Source organism: Adiantum capillus-veneris, chromosome 19, assembly GCF_014529385.1.
Source record: "Adiantum capillus-veneris isolate H3 chromosome 19, ASM1452938v2, whole genome shotgun sequence".
Taxonomy (NCBI): Eukaryota; Viridiplantae; Streptophyta; class Polypodiopsida; order Polypodiales; family Pteridaceae; genus Adiantum; species Adiantum capillus-veneris.
In genome coordinates, this window is record NC_140949.1 from 6,726,628 (window position 1) to 6,741,771 (window position 15,144).

Here is a 15,144-nt window from a genome sequence, read left to right on the forward strand (position 1 = left end):
CTCCTCTCTAAAATCAGCACCCCCTTCTCTTGCATGAGGAAAGTGCACCAGAAGGTGCCACTTGGCACATTTATAAGCATTTTCCCGTTTCAGGGTTGTCGCCTAAAAATCTCCCAACCAGTCGCCCAGTTGACTTGGAGGCTCTAGCTCCGCCACAGAGGGACTCGCCTGAAGCCCCCTTGCCCGACCCCGCTGAGCCCACCATTCGACTTGCTCTTTCGCCGACAGAGCAAGCGAGCCTTGCCGCAGAGGTAGAGCGCTTGCAGGCGACTTCTGTCATCTGCAAGGTTCTCGGCACCCGTCCTAGCAAAGGAGAGCTGCGAGACCTTCTCCAGGCCCGCCTTCTCGCAAAGGTGGTCAAGATCTTGGATGTCCAGATTCTCGGACGGGGGTACTACCAGATCGAGTTCGAGACTTCCGAGATGGCCTCCAAGGTTATAGCTATGAGTCCACTGGCCATCCGAGCATCACGCGCCCACTTTCGACAGTGGCGACATGGTTTTGACCCGACTTCGGATGTGCTAGTAGAGGAGGCAGACATCCCCATCTCAGTCTGCTTTCCAGGTTTACGGAGGGAGTACCTTCCACTTCTCTCCAGGATTGGCTCCGTCATCGGGACTGTCCTGGAGACACCTCGTACGACGGCATCGGTAGCTGCCAAGGCGGCTGGCATCCCTTCAGTTCGAGTTTTGGTCAAAGATACCCACACGCTCCCAAAGGTCATCCTTCTGCCTCGGGTGAGTGGGGGTTGGTTTAGACAAAGTGTGGAGTACTCGGGTCTCCCGAACCAGTGCTTCATTTGCAAACAGATGGGCCACCTAGCGAAGGCCTGTCCACGGAGGAGGCCACGACCTGCACCTCAGCCTCAGCCTCAGCCTCAGCCCCAGCCTGCCAAGGCTGGACCGCAGCCACAGCCAACGGCACAGCGCACAGAGTCAGAGCCACCCTCCGAGCCTGGGGCTCCAGCGGAGGAGAGGTGGCAGCAGGCCCGTGGCCGTCGATGCCAGGGGCCACAGCGACAGCCTGGCACTCAGAGTGGCCCTCAGGTGCCTACTCAGCAGCAGTGGGTTCCCACGGGGAACCGCTTTGGTCCTCTTGAGCAAGAGGAGCCCCCTACGCCAGCCTCCACCTCCGCTTCACCCTCGCCAGCCGCCCCACCTTCAGATTTCCCCTCCTCCTCCTCATCCCCTCCCCCGCCCTCTGCTCTCGCCCCCCTGTCTCTGTCGCCCCACCCCGCTTCTCTTCTCCTCCCCCCCCCCCCCCCCCCCCCCCCCCCCCCCCCCCCCAGCTCCTTCTCCCCCTCCTCCTGCTTCAGTACCACAGTCGACTCAGGAGACTGGTCCCTCGCCGGCGGCTAGGAGATCTCTTGGCAGCGCCTTTGCCACGAGTCGCCTAGCGAGAGAGGGTCAGCCCTCATTGCGGCCCCCTCTGCAGATTCAGACATCTTCTCTTGCAGCTATCCCTCGTGGTCTAACGAGCATTGACCTCCGACGCTGGGATTTCTTCGATTACGGGTTCACTCGCTTTCTCAGCGATTCCGCAGCAAACCAAGAGGCAACCTGCTTCAGGGTCCACGCTTTGTTCCTCGCCGCTAGGGGGACAGAGGCCTTGGACTTAGCAGTTGGTTTCTCCTTCCCCCTCTGTGGTAGGACCCAGACAGAGTGGTCCCTTGACTCAGTGGTTGGATGGTTGCATACACAGGTTCTCGAGTTCTCTCATCACATGGGAGAACTTGGAGTTACAGATTTGCTGCAGACTTTGTGGCCACTGGCCAAGTTTGCAGTGAGTCGTGACACCCCCAGACTCAGCAGGATGTAGGCACATTGTGGTGTACTTTTTTGTTGATACGCAGTGTTTACCTTGCTATTTATACATTCATGAGGACTCCTGGAGAGAGGAGGTTCCTTTACGCACGGCTCGCTCTGCTTGGGCTTGGGCCACGCACTCACTGCAGTCTCGCCTATCTAGAGAACGCTCGGATGCAGATTACTCCCCATCCACGCCAGCCTCGAAGATAGCCCGTCTTGCTGCTGCGGCAGCATCTGTTCTCTCTCGCTCCCCATGAGGATCGTCTCGTGGAACATGCAGGGACTAGGTGGGCCCCAGTTTCAATGACAGCAGGCCGATTGCGTCAGGAGCTTCAGCGTTGCCTTGTGGGAGGAGAGATTGATCTCCTTATGCTTCAGGAGCACCATTTGTCTGAGAGCCGCATTCGGCGATGTGGTCAGATTTTGCGTGGACGTTATGATACCTTTTGGTCAGCTGCTTTTGGACTTGGAGGCATCGAGGGTGGGGTATGTATGACTATTGCGGACTCGTTGCAGCAGGCCATTGTGGGCAGAGGGATTATTGTGCCAGGCAGGGCTCAGTGGATTACTATGCAGGTTCGGGGTGGCCTTGTGGGCTTCCTGAACATCTATGCGCCCAATGTGGCGAGTGCTCGTGCAGAGTTTTGATCAGAGATTGTTGAGTCTTTGCCACAGGTTGACATTGGTGTGTAGGAGGGGACTTCAACATGTTGGAGGACCCTTCTGACAAGATCAGAGGCAGCCATGCTACTGTGCATGGAGTCGAGTTAGCAGCTTGGGAGAGGTTGTGTATGACTTTGAGGGTCTCGGATACATGGCAGCATTCTGGCTTTGTGAGGCCTCCAGAGAGTCTTGCCTTCTCTAGATCGGACCGCAAAGTGGGAGGAGTGAATCTATCGCGGATAGATCGCTTCTACACTAGTGACCACTTCAGTGACTTGGGGGGATCAGTGGGCATCCTGGCAGGGACATCCTTCTCGGACCATGCACCAGTGATCCTTCACAGTGGCAGACCGGCAGAGGAGTGGGAGCACGATGCTTCGCATCCCAGAGCGGGTCTTGTTGGACTCAGCACTCAAAGAGAGGGTAGAGGCTCTTTGGACAGAGGGCATGGACAGCCAGGCTCTTCCTACAGACAGAGTGGCCTTAGGCCTAGCTCAGCTTAGCCACTTTTTTCTCCAGGAGTCTCTGGCTCGACGGGCTGCAACGAGAGAGGAGCAGCAGCGTCTCAGACGAGGCATTGCTTCACTACAGAGGATGCAGGAGCAGCATCCAGACAGTCCATGGTTGGAGGAGCAGTTACAGCAGGCTCGATAGGAGCTTGCTTGCACAGAGGAGAGGCGCCATGAGTTTGCCTTTCACAGATAGGCATCTCAGTGGACTCAGGTGGGTGACAGAGTGACAGGTGCTTTTTTTGAGACAGTGGGACCTCGGCACTCGCATGCCAAGGTCAATCAGTTGAGGAGACCCGATGGGTCAGTTGTTTGTGAGCCCGAGGATATGCATGCAGTTGCTACTGACTTTTACTGTGAGTTACTGTCGGCTAAGCCCCAGTCAGAGAGACAGGATGCATGCAGGGAGCAAGTTAGGGCACAGATGCCTTGTCTAGTGACTGAGGAGATGCGCCAGAGGCTAGAGATACCTCTTCAGCTTGAGGAGTTGCACACGGCTCTTAGGGCCCTCCCTCGTGGTAGTTGTCCAGGTGAGGATGGGCTGACTCCTAGCTTCGTCTTGGAGTATTGGGACCAGCTTGGCCTAGATCTTTGTAGTGCCTTCCAGTACATTCTGCACACAGGAGTGATGCCGGATAGCATGAGTGAGGGCCTGATTTACCTCATTCCAAAGGAGGGTGGCTCCTTGGATGAGATTCGACAGTGGCGCCCCATCACCATCCTCAACTCAGCCTACAAAATTCTTTTCAAGGCTCTGAGTTTGAGGATTCAGCCACTTTTGAAGAGCCTTATACATGGGACTCAGACAGGTTTTGTCAAGGAACGCAGTATCCTTGACAACATCTTCACTTTCTGGGAGGCTTCTGCCCTAGCACGCCTCCGTGGGGAGGACCTTGTGATTCTTCTTCTCGATTTTGAGAAGGCATACGACAGAGTTGACTGGGACTTTCTAGAGGGCACGTTACGCAGGATGGGCTTCTCAGATTCTTGGATCAGAGGGGTGTCAGCTTTGTACAGACAGGCTCACAGTCAGGTGCTTTTGGCAGGAGGTAGAGGTGAGCGCTTCATGCTCACACGATCGATCAGACAGGGTTGTCCTCTTGCCCCCTTTCTCTTTCTGTTCTATGCGGAGGCGATGAGCAGATTTTTGGTGTCACAGCAGGTTGGTCTGAGGGGCTTAGCACTCCCTATACGAGGAGATGAGCTTCTGGACGCTGAGTTTGTCGACGACTCAGCCTTGTACTTAAGAGGGCCAGGAGGCCAACTTACACAGATGTGAGCAGGCTTTGGAGACCTTCTGCTGTGCATCGAGCGCACTGATCAACTGGAGAAAGACAGTGGCTTTCTCGGTTGGCAATGCTCCTGTGCCAGATTGGATGCCAGGAGAGGGTTTCAGGTGGATTCCCCAGGGATTGCAATTCGGTACTTGGGTTGTCAGGTTGGTTTGGACTTGTCCCCCGAGCAACAGATTGCTCCTCTTCTCCTGTCCATCAGGAGAAAGCTGTTACATTGGAGCTCAGCACGACTTTCGCTGGCTGGTAGAGTAGTAGTTGCCAATCAAGTGTTGTTGGTGACTATGTGGTACATCACTTCTTGCTGGATCTTCTCGAGTTCTTGTATCAGCCAGGTAGAGAGGCTGATCAGGAACTTCCTTTGGTCAGGTCGCGACACTCAGATTGCCCGAGCCAAGGTGGCTTGGTCGGTCATCACACTTCCTTGTTCTCAGGGAGGGCTTGGGATCATTGATCCAGCACAGCAAAGCAGAGCCCTTCTTGGGAAGTTCGTCGTCAGAGGACTTCTTCCAGGCGAGGAGCCCTGGAAGGAGTTCTTGCTGCAGAGGCTTCGTGCCAGGGTGCCTCAGTCAAGAGGCCCTTGGCAACCTTCGACCAGATGGATCTTTACAGAGTTGCGCCGAGTTGGTTTGAGCAGGAGACTGGAGAACCGATTCGCTGTGAGTCTGCTTCGATCTTGGGAGCTCTTACGGCGTGGCCTAGAGCAGAGACAGCCGACGTGCACGGAGGAGCGCCTACGGCAACCCCTCGTCTGGAACCCCATGGTTAGCACTCAGAGAGGCCACTTGGTTGGGAGTCGGCCTCATGTTTCTTGGGGTCCCATGGCAGCAGGTCCAGCGCGCTCTCTAGGTGACTGGCTAGAGTTCACAGGTTTGTAAGAGGAGGTGCAGGCTGTCCAGCTACAGGGCATGAGAGGGGTGCAGAGCATGTGTCAAGACATCTCAGAGTCAGTTCCAGCTGAGTGGCTCACGCCTCTCGAGCCAGTAGCACCCCGGTGGATGGGAGCCTTCACACGACTGGAGGTTCTCATTTCAGTCACGGCTTGCTCAGAGACTATCCCAGCCCTGTTCTTCGAGCTTCAGGGTGGGGGACGTTTACAACGAGTTGCAGTAGAGGCCTCGCAAGTAGCAGAGTTCTGTTTCTATAGTATCCGAGTTGTGGGCATCTGTGGGAGGACTTGCGTCATAGACCCTGACCCAGCAGCTCTTGAGACAGGACACTAGAGGCTATGGGCTTGAGAGTGTTGTCCATTGGCACGAGTATAGTGGGATCCTGGTGAGTGGCTATGGAGGGACCCCTTCTCTTCTGCAGACCGCCCAGGAGTCCCCTTCTTTCAGTACACTGTTCGGCTTGGACGTCATATACTTGCAGCACAGAGAGAGGCCCGCCCCGCTGCAGCACGTCATTGGCAGGAGGAGGGCCTCACAGTCGAGTTCTTGGCAGCTTTTTGGCAGAGGCTGTGGGACTCCAGACAGCCGAGGCGCGTCACTTTGTTCTAGTGGCTGGTCGCACACAGAGCCACAGCAGTAGGGAGTTGGCTTGTGCATAGTGGTCTCTCGGCCGCATGTGCAGCCTGTGACCAGTTGGTGGAGAGTCAACGTCACTGTCTTTGGGACTGTCCCTCGGCCCAGCAGGTGTGGCTACGAGTTCTTGGACTGATGCCTGCCCTCTCCACAGCTCGACAGTACACTTGGGGGGCAGCGGCTTGGTCCACCCTCACGGGCCTGGCACTTCAGTTTGAGCTATCTTCCACCAGCAGAATGATAGTGATGCAGAGGGGGCGACCTACACTCCAGCCTGCTACAGATCTTACTCCAAAGGAGTGGTGCAGTGAGAGAGAGGAGTGTTGGGAGCTCATCAACGGCCTAGCTCTCTGGTTCATCTGGCGGGCCCGCTGTTTCCGCATCTTTGAGGCTCGCCCTGTGCCAACAGCAGAGACTGTTCGTGACTTTTGGCTAGAGCTGATCCATACTCTCAGAGGACAGCTTGAGGGACTACAGGGCAGCTCCAACCGCAAGCGGGAGCGCCGCGAGGCTTTCCTTCGACTCTGGCGCCCTGGGCCTTTCTTCACCATTGTCCAGGGGGTGCTCAGATGGCACTACTGTCCACCTGTGTGGCTCTTCCCTCCCCCCATCTCTTGATTTAGCCTCATTGTATATATGCTGTTTTTTCCATAGTTACATGGGACGGCGGGTCGGGGTCGGGAACGGGACGGCAAAAGTCAGGAAACGGGGACGGGGGTCGGGAACGGCAAAAAAAAAAGAGAGTTTTTTTGGCATTTTTTGACCTACACACATGCCACACACATAGAGCATCACTTTGACCATAAATTTACACTAAATAGACCAAAGAAGACGAGTCATATAGGCTGAAATGTGCTAATAAAACATCGATGATCGATCGATACAAAATGAGAAGTGCATGCCACAAGGGCTCAAGAGTCAAAAAGCCTAAAGGACTTAGGACAAGCCTGAGGCCTCAAGGATAACAAAAAGTACAAAGGGCTATGTAGTAGGTAGAGTCGTCGACTCGAGAGTCTAGACTCGAGAGTGGAGTGATCAATGATCATCAAACTCAAGAAGTGCTTGCCTGCTAAATCTCCACATCGTCGTCGTAGTCGAGGTCGTCAGCAACATATGAGGGCTCCGGCTCGGGAGGCTCGCATTGAGGCTCGAAATCCTCCTCTAGCTCCTCCAAAAGAGTATCGGCCATAGATGGATTCTCTTGTGCCATCTCCCACTCAGTGAAAGGATCTGCCTTGTGTGTGACGCTCTTGGCAAGCATGCGCAAGTTAGCGCTCACAAACACCAAATCATTGGCCCTCTGAACCCCAAGGTGATTCCTCTTCTTAGAGGCAATGTGGTTGTACACACTCCATAGTTGCTCCAAGCAACTAGTGGTACATGCTTGGCTAAGGACACGAACAGCCAAGCGCTGCAAATGTGGGCCATCTCCTCCATAGTCCTCCCACCACAAAACCGAGCCAATCTTGTTGCGATCAAGCTGTGCATCTACACATCCATAGGAGCCCTTCTTTTGCCTGTAGTTGAGTAGCTCGTCTCTAATCTTGCGCCTAATGTCACTGCTAGGCTCAAGGCGCTCCAATGCAAGCCGCCATCCTTTGCTCACCTCCTTGTCGGTCTCTTGACGCCTTCCTTGAAACTCAGGGTCAAGCACATAAGCTGCCGCATGAAGTGGAGAGTAGTATCCATTCCACCTCGACTCACACAAGCCATGAATCTCCGCATATTGAACAGGGTCAGGCACAAGCTTCTCAAGTGCCTCTATCATCCGATCCATGGCTTCGTAGACTTTGCCAATGCATGGCTGCAAGCCATCCACCACTCAAAGTAGGTGTAGAATAGGCTTGACCATGGCGTCAAGAGTCTTCACCTCCTCCCACCAAGCGGCGTCGTCGGCCCATTCTCGACATTTCAATCCTACTGCTGATGTAGACTCCGGCATGGCCTGGAACTCATCACTGAGAAAGAGGCCCCTTAAGGCTCCGCCACATGTAGACAAGCGGCCTAGCATAAGCCAATTGAATGCAAATCTTGTCTCTGAATATTTGAGCAAAGACAAGTGGCTCCTCTTTGAGAATTCATGGCGCACTTTTTGATGGTTGAGCACAAAGGAGACAATTTGAGAGGCGTCACCAATGGTGGGTGAAATCCATGACAAGTTCTCTATGTCCTTGAGGAGGTTATTGAGGCAATGCGCCATGCAAAATGTGACATGGATGCTGGGATACATGCCCTCAATGATAGCTCCGGCTGCCCTTTTTTGACGCCTCTCCATCTGCAACCATACAAAGGACATTCTCCGGGCCGGTGATCTCTATGGTGCTTGTCCACTCCGCAGCAAGCATCTCGGCGGCCTTGCCACTATCAGATGCATCATGTGACTCCACAAAGTACATCTCCCCCCGAGAGTAGGCCACCACCCCGTGGATGGACCGCTTGCGGGTGTCGCTCCATCCATCTACAAGAAGAGAGACGCCATTGGTCTCCCACAAATCCTTTGTTGCTTGGGCCGCTTGCTCCACGGCAAGCTTCTCTTTGTCAAGGAGGGTGGTGCGAAGCCTCTCCGATGAAGGTGGCACATAAGAGGAGCCATATTCCCCTATTTTCGTAACCATGGTTCGAAAGTATGGAGACCTATCCACACAAAATAGAGCATGTTGCGTTAGTATGGAGAGTCGAGAAATTATAACCCATTATGAATACAAAATGGAAGATTGCAATGTGTATATGCCAAGGGAAACTCACCGCGAAGCATGGAAGGCAATGTGGTCGTGGAAGAAGAATCGGGCAACCGACCTATCCACCTCTTCCTTCAATTTAGGATTCCAATTTTCGTTGAGAGTGGTTTGGCGATGCGGACGGGAAGAGGACGGTGTAGATCCATGGCTCTTGAAGGTTCGAGAGATGTCGTCAAGGTTGGCTTCCCTTTGCTCTCGCGGTGTCGCCGTGGCGGAGGGATCAACGGCAACAAAACGGCCCCTCTTGGCCGCTTCCGCAACCTCATACACCGTGAGTTTCTCAAGAAGATCCAACCTCTTCTCGGGAGCTACATGAGGGCAAAACTTCACCTCGTGACCGGGTTCATGAAGAAGATGGGCTCGCACTTTGTTTGAACCACCCGATCTCTTGTATGGACATAGCTTGCACGTCCATGGTCTTGCACCGCCACCTTTGCCACGCGAGCTAAAGTCGACTTCATCCCACCACGACCACGTTTGCACGGCGGGCCTCCTTCGAGAAGAAGGAGCTTGAGAAGTGGAGTTGGCTTGAGATGACATGATGGTGGAGAGACTCGAGAGAGTAGAGCTTAGAAGTTAGAAGGATTAGAGGAGAGCTTGTGTGGAGAGAGAGTAAAGGAGAGCTTCAAAGTGGGTAGAAGAGGGAGAGGAGAGCTTCAAAGTTCAAACTTGAGCCTTGAGCTTGAGGGAAATGGAATGAGCTTGAGCCTTGAGCTTGAGCCTTGAGCTTGAGGGAAATGGAATGAGCATTGAGCATTGAGACTATGAGTATTAAGAGGCCCAAGGGAGCCTTTTATAGCCTCCCAAGGGCCAAGGCTTAAAAAATATGGTAGTTGGGGCTGCACAGAGCCGTTGCAAACGGTCAAAAACGGCCATTTTTTTGAATCCGACCCCTGCCGTCCCCGTCCGGTCCGTCCCCCCTGCGACCCGCCCGTCCGGCCCGTTTTCTGTCCGTCCCTCGGCGTTCCCAGCCGTTACCGGCCCGGTTACGGCCGTCCCCCGGCCCTAGGGCCCGTCCCCCCCCCGTCCCCTGTAACTATGGTTTTTTCATTGGGAGAGTCTCCCCATCATGCTTGTTGTAGCCCTCTCCTGCAGAGGTGGATGTAGCCCTATGGGCAGTTTTCATTAACTAATAGAAGGATCTTTTTCTCGAAAAAAAAAAAAAAACATTTACTTCTCTATTGTGTACATAGTACCTTTTAATGTGATTAATGATTAGTGATGAATGACATCTCTAGTCTATAATCCCTAGATTACTAACACGCACGACACCTGATCTGTTGCGCGACGTCTTGCCACAGCATGACTTACTGTCCTCGCAATTCTGCCCCTAACCCTCGCCGCTGTTCCAGCTTGCCGACAACGATGCTGATGTTCAGCGCTGCTTGCAGTGCTCAGTTGCCGCTTTAGGGGTCACGGCCTTGCCCTCACCCCTAGGTGTGATGCTTCTCTTGCTGCTGCCACTGTTGGTGCTCTTTGCTTATGCCTTCTTCAAACCACGCCCCCCCTTTTTTTTTGCTACTGTTTTTTATTGGTGGCATCGTTATTATATTGCCCAGTATCTTCTGCAGATCCAATTTGGAGCAAAAGCTCCTATCATTATAAGGAGTTGAGCTCGGGCGGCGACGGAGTAAACTAATCATTGCTCTAGCCATCCCAACTGGAGCTGCTCGGTGTTCCAAATTTGAAGCCTTATGTATATTAAAAAACTGCGTCTGTCTTGCCCCTTCACATCTGGTCGAGCTCTTCATGTTCTGCCTCGCCTTTGTTTGATGCTCGCCTTTAGCTGGCGCCTCCTGCCTGCGCCCCTTTCCTTGACGGCACACAGCCCCTTTCAGCTCGCATCTTGAGAGACTCTATATAATTCACGATTTTTTCGAAATCGTGCAGACATACTTGGTTGTTTGTTTTTGCTTAGTTGGTCGACTTCTCCGTACTTCAGGGTTGGGTCCATGTGTGGCTGTCTGTGGGTGTGTGCGTGAGTGTGAGTGCTTCATGTGATGATGTGAGGTTGTTCTCTCCTTGTCTTTTGTTTGCTTCTGCTTCCGGGGTGGGCGTGTGTGTGAGTATGATCGTAGTTATGGGTGTGTACATGAGTGCCTGGATGCATCCTGTTTTTTCTCTTCTTTTTGTTTTCCCTATTTCTTTGCTGCCCCCGATTTGCTGGTGATTGCCCTGCGAGCTTTTGACACCAACTTCATTGGACTCTTTTTCGGTGGTGCTTTTTACTGGCCACCTAGCAGTTGACTCGATGTTTGTAACCAACAGGCACCATGTGCCAACTAAAAGAACAGAACTAGAACAGAATTTAGCACTTCAAATACAACTGGAGGGGGAGAGAGAGAGAGAGAGAGAGAGAGAGAGAGAGAGAGAATCCACACCGTAGACACGGAGTGACGAAGTTCCACTCCCAAATGCACTGGTCTCAAAACTCTGGTGCCCCTTTTGGTCTTTCTATTATCTTGCTCTGACAAAGGTACAACTATCAGGGGGAGAGCCTGCTCTGCAATGTGCAAACGCTAGATCTGCTAGAGGGCTCCCCCAAGGCACTTATTTAAAGGCAAGCCCTGAAAAGCATCAGATACAAAAGCTTGCATTGAAAAGCACCTAGAGCTTGTGAGTGGGCTCATTCTGCCCATCCATAATTTGTCTATCATAGATCTCTCCCTAATCCTTGTTGTGCACAGTATTGATGACCATGTTCCAATGCACAATTGAACTACATGGAGAAAACTCAACATCACCTTCTGTTGGTTAAATAGAGAGGAGAATGTCAATGCTACAAGACAACATCCCTCAATATGTAAGGACGGGTCTACAAGAGATGTAGGAAGTGCCTGGAATGAACAGCATTTCCGAATGAGTAAGAGTTAACTTTGCCAAAGCACGCTCCAAGAGGGGTCCTCATATTCACCAACACTCAAAAAACACGGAGCAACTCAATGCTGAACAGGTATGGCTTCAAAGGGTTGACAATTACATCTAAAGATTCGAACAAAACATATGAGAACTCTTAACAAAATAGAGAGGCAATGTCCACAAAATGTGCAGAAAGAATAGAAAATCCAAGACTTTCTGATGCCCTAGCATCCAAAAATCTAAGATTTTGACCATGGCATGATGCACTTCAAATTGAGTGTACAATAGACAAAAAAACGCACCTTTTCTAAATCATGTTTGAGAGGATCACAGAAATTTGAATTGTACTTGATCGAATATCTCAAGCTCTCAAAGGGATTGTAAAAAGTGTTGTCAATGACGTCAAGGAATAAAAGTCTCTGATTTGAGGCATTGATATACTGATAATGGAAATACCCTGCTCACAAGAAAAAGCATCACCTCACCTTTGACATTGTCATGTAGATAAATTATGTCTGATCTGAAAGATGGCTTCTCTAAAATGTAATGCTCTAGCTGCCTTCATACAACAAGTTTGCAAGCAAACTGCTCCTATGACCCGAAATGACTTACTTATTTTGTCCTTAATTTGGTCTGGTGTAAGCAATTTCAATTTGCTCTCCACCTGCTCATTTACGTTTCTAAATACTTGTTCATGCCAGCGGTGATGTAGGCTCATCCTCTTGTTAGCGAGCATGTGATCATGTTTCGCAACCAGCTCATTCATCTCTTTCATAATCCCCTCATCTCCAATAATGCCCGTAATGTAAGAGCTGAACATGTTTCTAAAGTGAGCTTCTTTCTTCATGGCTAAAATCTCATTATGCCTTTTGATAGCCTAGGAGATCGTAATATTCAACTCAGTGTGTGAACAACTTAAGATGAGGATTGAGATTCAAATACTGAATTACGAAACTGCAAGCAGGCTGTGGGAATTGGCATACACTGTCCAAAATGCAAACAACTTAACCTGCATTTCTTCTTTGGACAAATTAAGGAAATTGCTTTCACGCTGGCACCTAGCGATGAGGCCAAGCTGTTCACATAACCATCTCCTCCTTTTTTTGGAGCTGGACAAGGAAGGTTTCTGCTATGAGTAAAGTACAACAAGCAACAGGAGACCCAAAAAGAGGTCATAAATTTCTGTAACAAAACAAAAATTCACAGCAGATCTTCAGATGGCAAACTTGCAAAGGATACTTTAGCCAGTCCTTGAAGCTTATACAAGCGAATCAGTCCTTGACTATCAACATCGTCAATTTGTTGCAATGCACATATATCTGCTTCATTGCTGTTGGGAGGAGCCTGCATGCGTGCCATGGCTTCAGAATTGAGGAGCGGATGATCATTGAGAGAGGGGGCCGTAAGTTGTACAGAGGATCCTTCATCGGCAATGTGGGTGGTATCCATACTGAAATACGCCTACCAGGGCATCATCATCCTCTTCTCTTTCGTTCTGTGTTTACAACCCGCCACTTCTACCCTAGTCCCAGCGCGCCTCAACATGATCGTCAAAAGTTTACTTGAATCGTTTTTCTATGAGCCAGTTCGGTCTGGACGATTTTCGAAAAGTGCTGAAAATGGGAAATGTGCAGGCGATGATTTTGTAAAATTGAAAGGAGGGGTAGCAAGTGGCGGCGAAGCAAAGTTTTGGCACGTGGTTATCTCTCTCTCTCTCTCTCTCTCTCTCTCTCTCTCTCTCTCTCGCGGGCGGTGGCTTGCCGACCTCTCCCTCTTATGTACACTAGTACAACGGCGCCACCTTCGACGGCGGCCCCGCCTCCAACGATGCTATGTGAATTTTTTTAGCATAGCCATGCCAAAACTATTTATGTAAACATTGTGTGTGTGTGTGTGTGTGTGTGTGTGTGAGAGAGAGAGAGAGAGAGAGAGAGAGAGCACCATACCCGTTAAGAAAACTGCATGTGGAGTAATGTAAGCTTTAAAAGCAATAAGGGAGCAATAAGCTTCAGAGTCTTGGTCATAGAAGAGTGCAATGTGAATTTGTGTGTGTGTGTGTGTGTGTGCGTGCACGCTACACCTCCACCGTGTTGGCACCACTCCCTGCAATGCATCACATGAAACCACTCTGTGTTTGTGTGTGTGTGTGAGTGTGTGAGAGAGAGAGAGAGAGAGATCAAAACCAAGTCTATTAATTATTGAAATCGCTAAAGTAATCTATCATTGAACTTTGGAATTCAAAAAAATAACAAGTGATAAAATCACAAGGCCCTCCCTTGAGAAGAGAAGGGGACCATTGCAATCTTTAAAAAATAAAAAAAGGAACAAACGTTACAAAAATTGCAATAACAATGGCTTTATTGCCAAGTTTGGGCTAATTAAATCTCAAAAATACCTTTACATCTCAAAATCAAGAAATTAACATTTCAAAAATGCATTTACATCTCAAAATTGGAATATTTTCATCTCTAAAGAGTAGGAAGGCATGTTATGTGAATGTGGGAGACGAAAAGCGACGAAGAGAGTGACCTAGCAGGAAAAAAAAGAGTAGGAAGGGATAGTGGTAGTTGTTAGAGGGGTTGGCACGTGAAGAGCACTACAAATTTTGTTATTTATCTTTGAAAACTAAAAAACTTCAAAATTTAAAGAATTACTCTAAAGTTTCTCATACATAGATACATAGGTTACATAAATTTTTGGAAAAAAGTTAGCATATTAAATAGGCAAACTGCTTTATTCTTTCCCTTCACTTTCTCTCACCAACTTTGCCCTCACTCCCACTTGCAATCTCTATCTAACGGTTCTCTGTCCCTTTTGCCATGCCTTCTCTCTCTCTCTCTCTCTCTCTCTCTCTCTCTCTCTCTCTCTCTCTCTCTCTCTCTCTCGCTTACGTTTGTCCACCACTGTCGACGAGCTCCGTTGACGCCGCCGACAGTCAACGACCACCACTCGGGCCGCCTCTCTCTCTCTCTCTCTCTCTCTCTCTCTCTCTCTCTCTCTCTCTCTCTCTCTCTCTCTCTCTCTCTCTCTCTCTCGGTGGGGCGAAGATTGTGTATGGCACTGCAGTCAGAGTAGCAATAGTTTGAGACATATCCATTGAGCTGGCTAGAATCCCAGCAAGAAAGAGGGAATCTCCACACTTGCACAACAGGAGGTTGCCATAGAATCAAGAACGACCAGGCACCATCGTCACTTATCCCTTCCAAACTGCATGTATATGTATGTGCTCCCACCGTCTCTCCTGCTACTCCGGACATCCTGCCCACTGGTATTGCATAGCGCCACTAATTAATATCCAACCACTGGAGGCAGCTGACGTCCTCACTGAAGATGCTAAATGTAGCAGCCTTTTTAGCGGCAGTGAAGCTAGCTTTTTCTTTAGCTTTAAGAGCAGTACTGCTCCTTGCTGGAACATGGTTTTTGGTTGCAGTTACGGTAGTACAGAGGGGTGGTTTGTCCTGTACAATCACTGGCTTGTCGTTATTGAGGAGAGCGCCGATAGCGGGGCCGTCCGACCGGGGGCTAATTCCGTTGACGGCAGTGGCTGAGGGGGGGAGCAGGGGGCCGATGGCGTAAGTGCGGACGGGGAAGTTGGCGACAAGGGCGTGAAGGCAGTCGGGCTCTAGCTCAGAGAAAGTATTGAGGAGGACAGCGGCCGCCCATAGCATGGGTTGTAGCTGGCGGGATAAGAAATGATAGATGAAATCAACAGGGTCGCTTCTCACGATAATGGGCAGGTCGTTGAGATCCAT

The 15,144-nt window shown here is 50.8% G+C and overlaps 2 protein-coding genes across 2 annotated transcripts in view; both read right to left on the minus strand.

The window, feature by feature from the left end:
• Nucleotides 1-13,051, minus strand: part of LOC147433505 (uncharacterized) — a 30,170-nt gene extending 17,119 nt beyond the window's left edge. Inside the window, exons 1-4 of the mRNA XM_086489730.1 lie at nucleotides 12,632-13,051; nucleotides 12,402-12,518; nucleotides 12,005-12,269; nucleotides 11,695-11,849 (exon numbers count right to left, since the gene is read on the minus strand). Of these exons, the coding sequence (XP_086345856.1) occupies nucleotides 11,695-11,849; nucleotides 12,005-12,269; nucleotides 12,402-12,518; nucleotides 12,632-12,841 (747 nt within the window). The 5' untranslated portion in view covers nucleotides 12,842-13,051. The remainder of the gene's footprint in view (nucleotides 1-11,694; nucleotides 11,850-12,004; nucleotides 12,270-12,401; nucleotides 12,519-12,631) is intronic.
• Nucleotides 13,052-14,676: 1,625 nt separating this feature from the next.
• On the minus strand, nucleotides 14,677-15,144 carry LOC147433506 (uncharacterized). The gene has a single exon (XM_086491311.1). It carries the CDS (start codon nucleotides 15,142-15,144, stop codon nucleotides 14,677-14,679), a length of 468 nt encoding a protein of 155 aa, XP_086347437.1.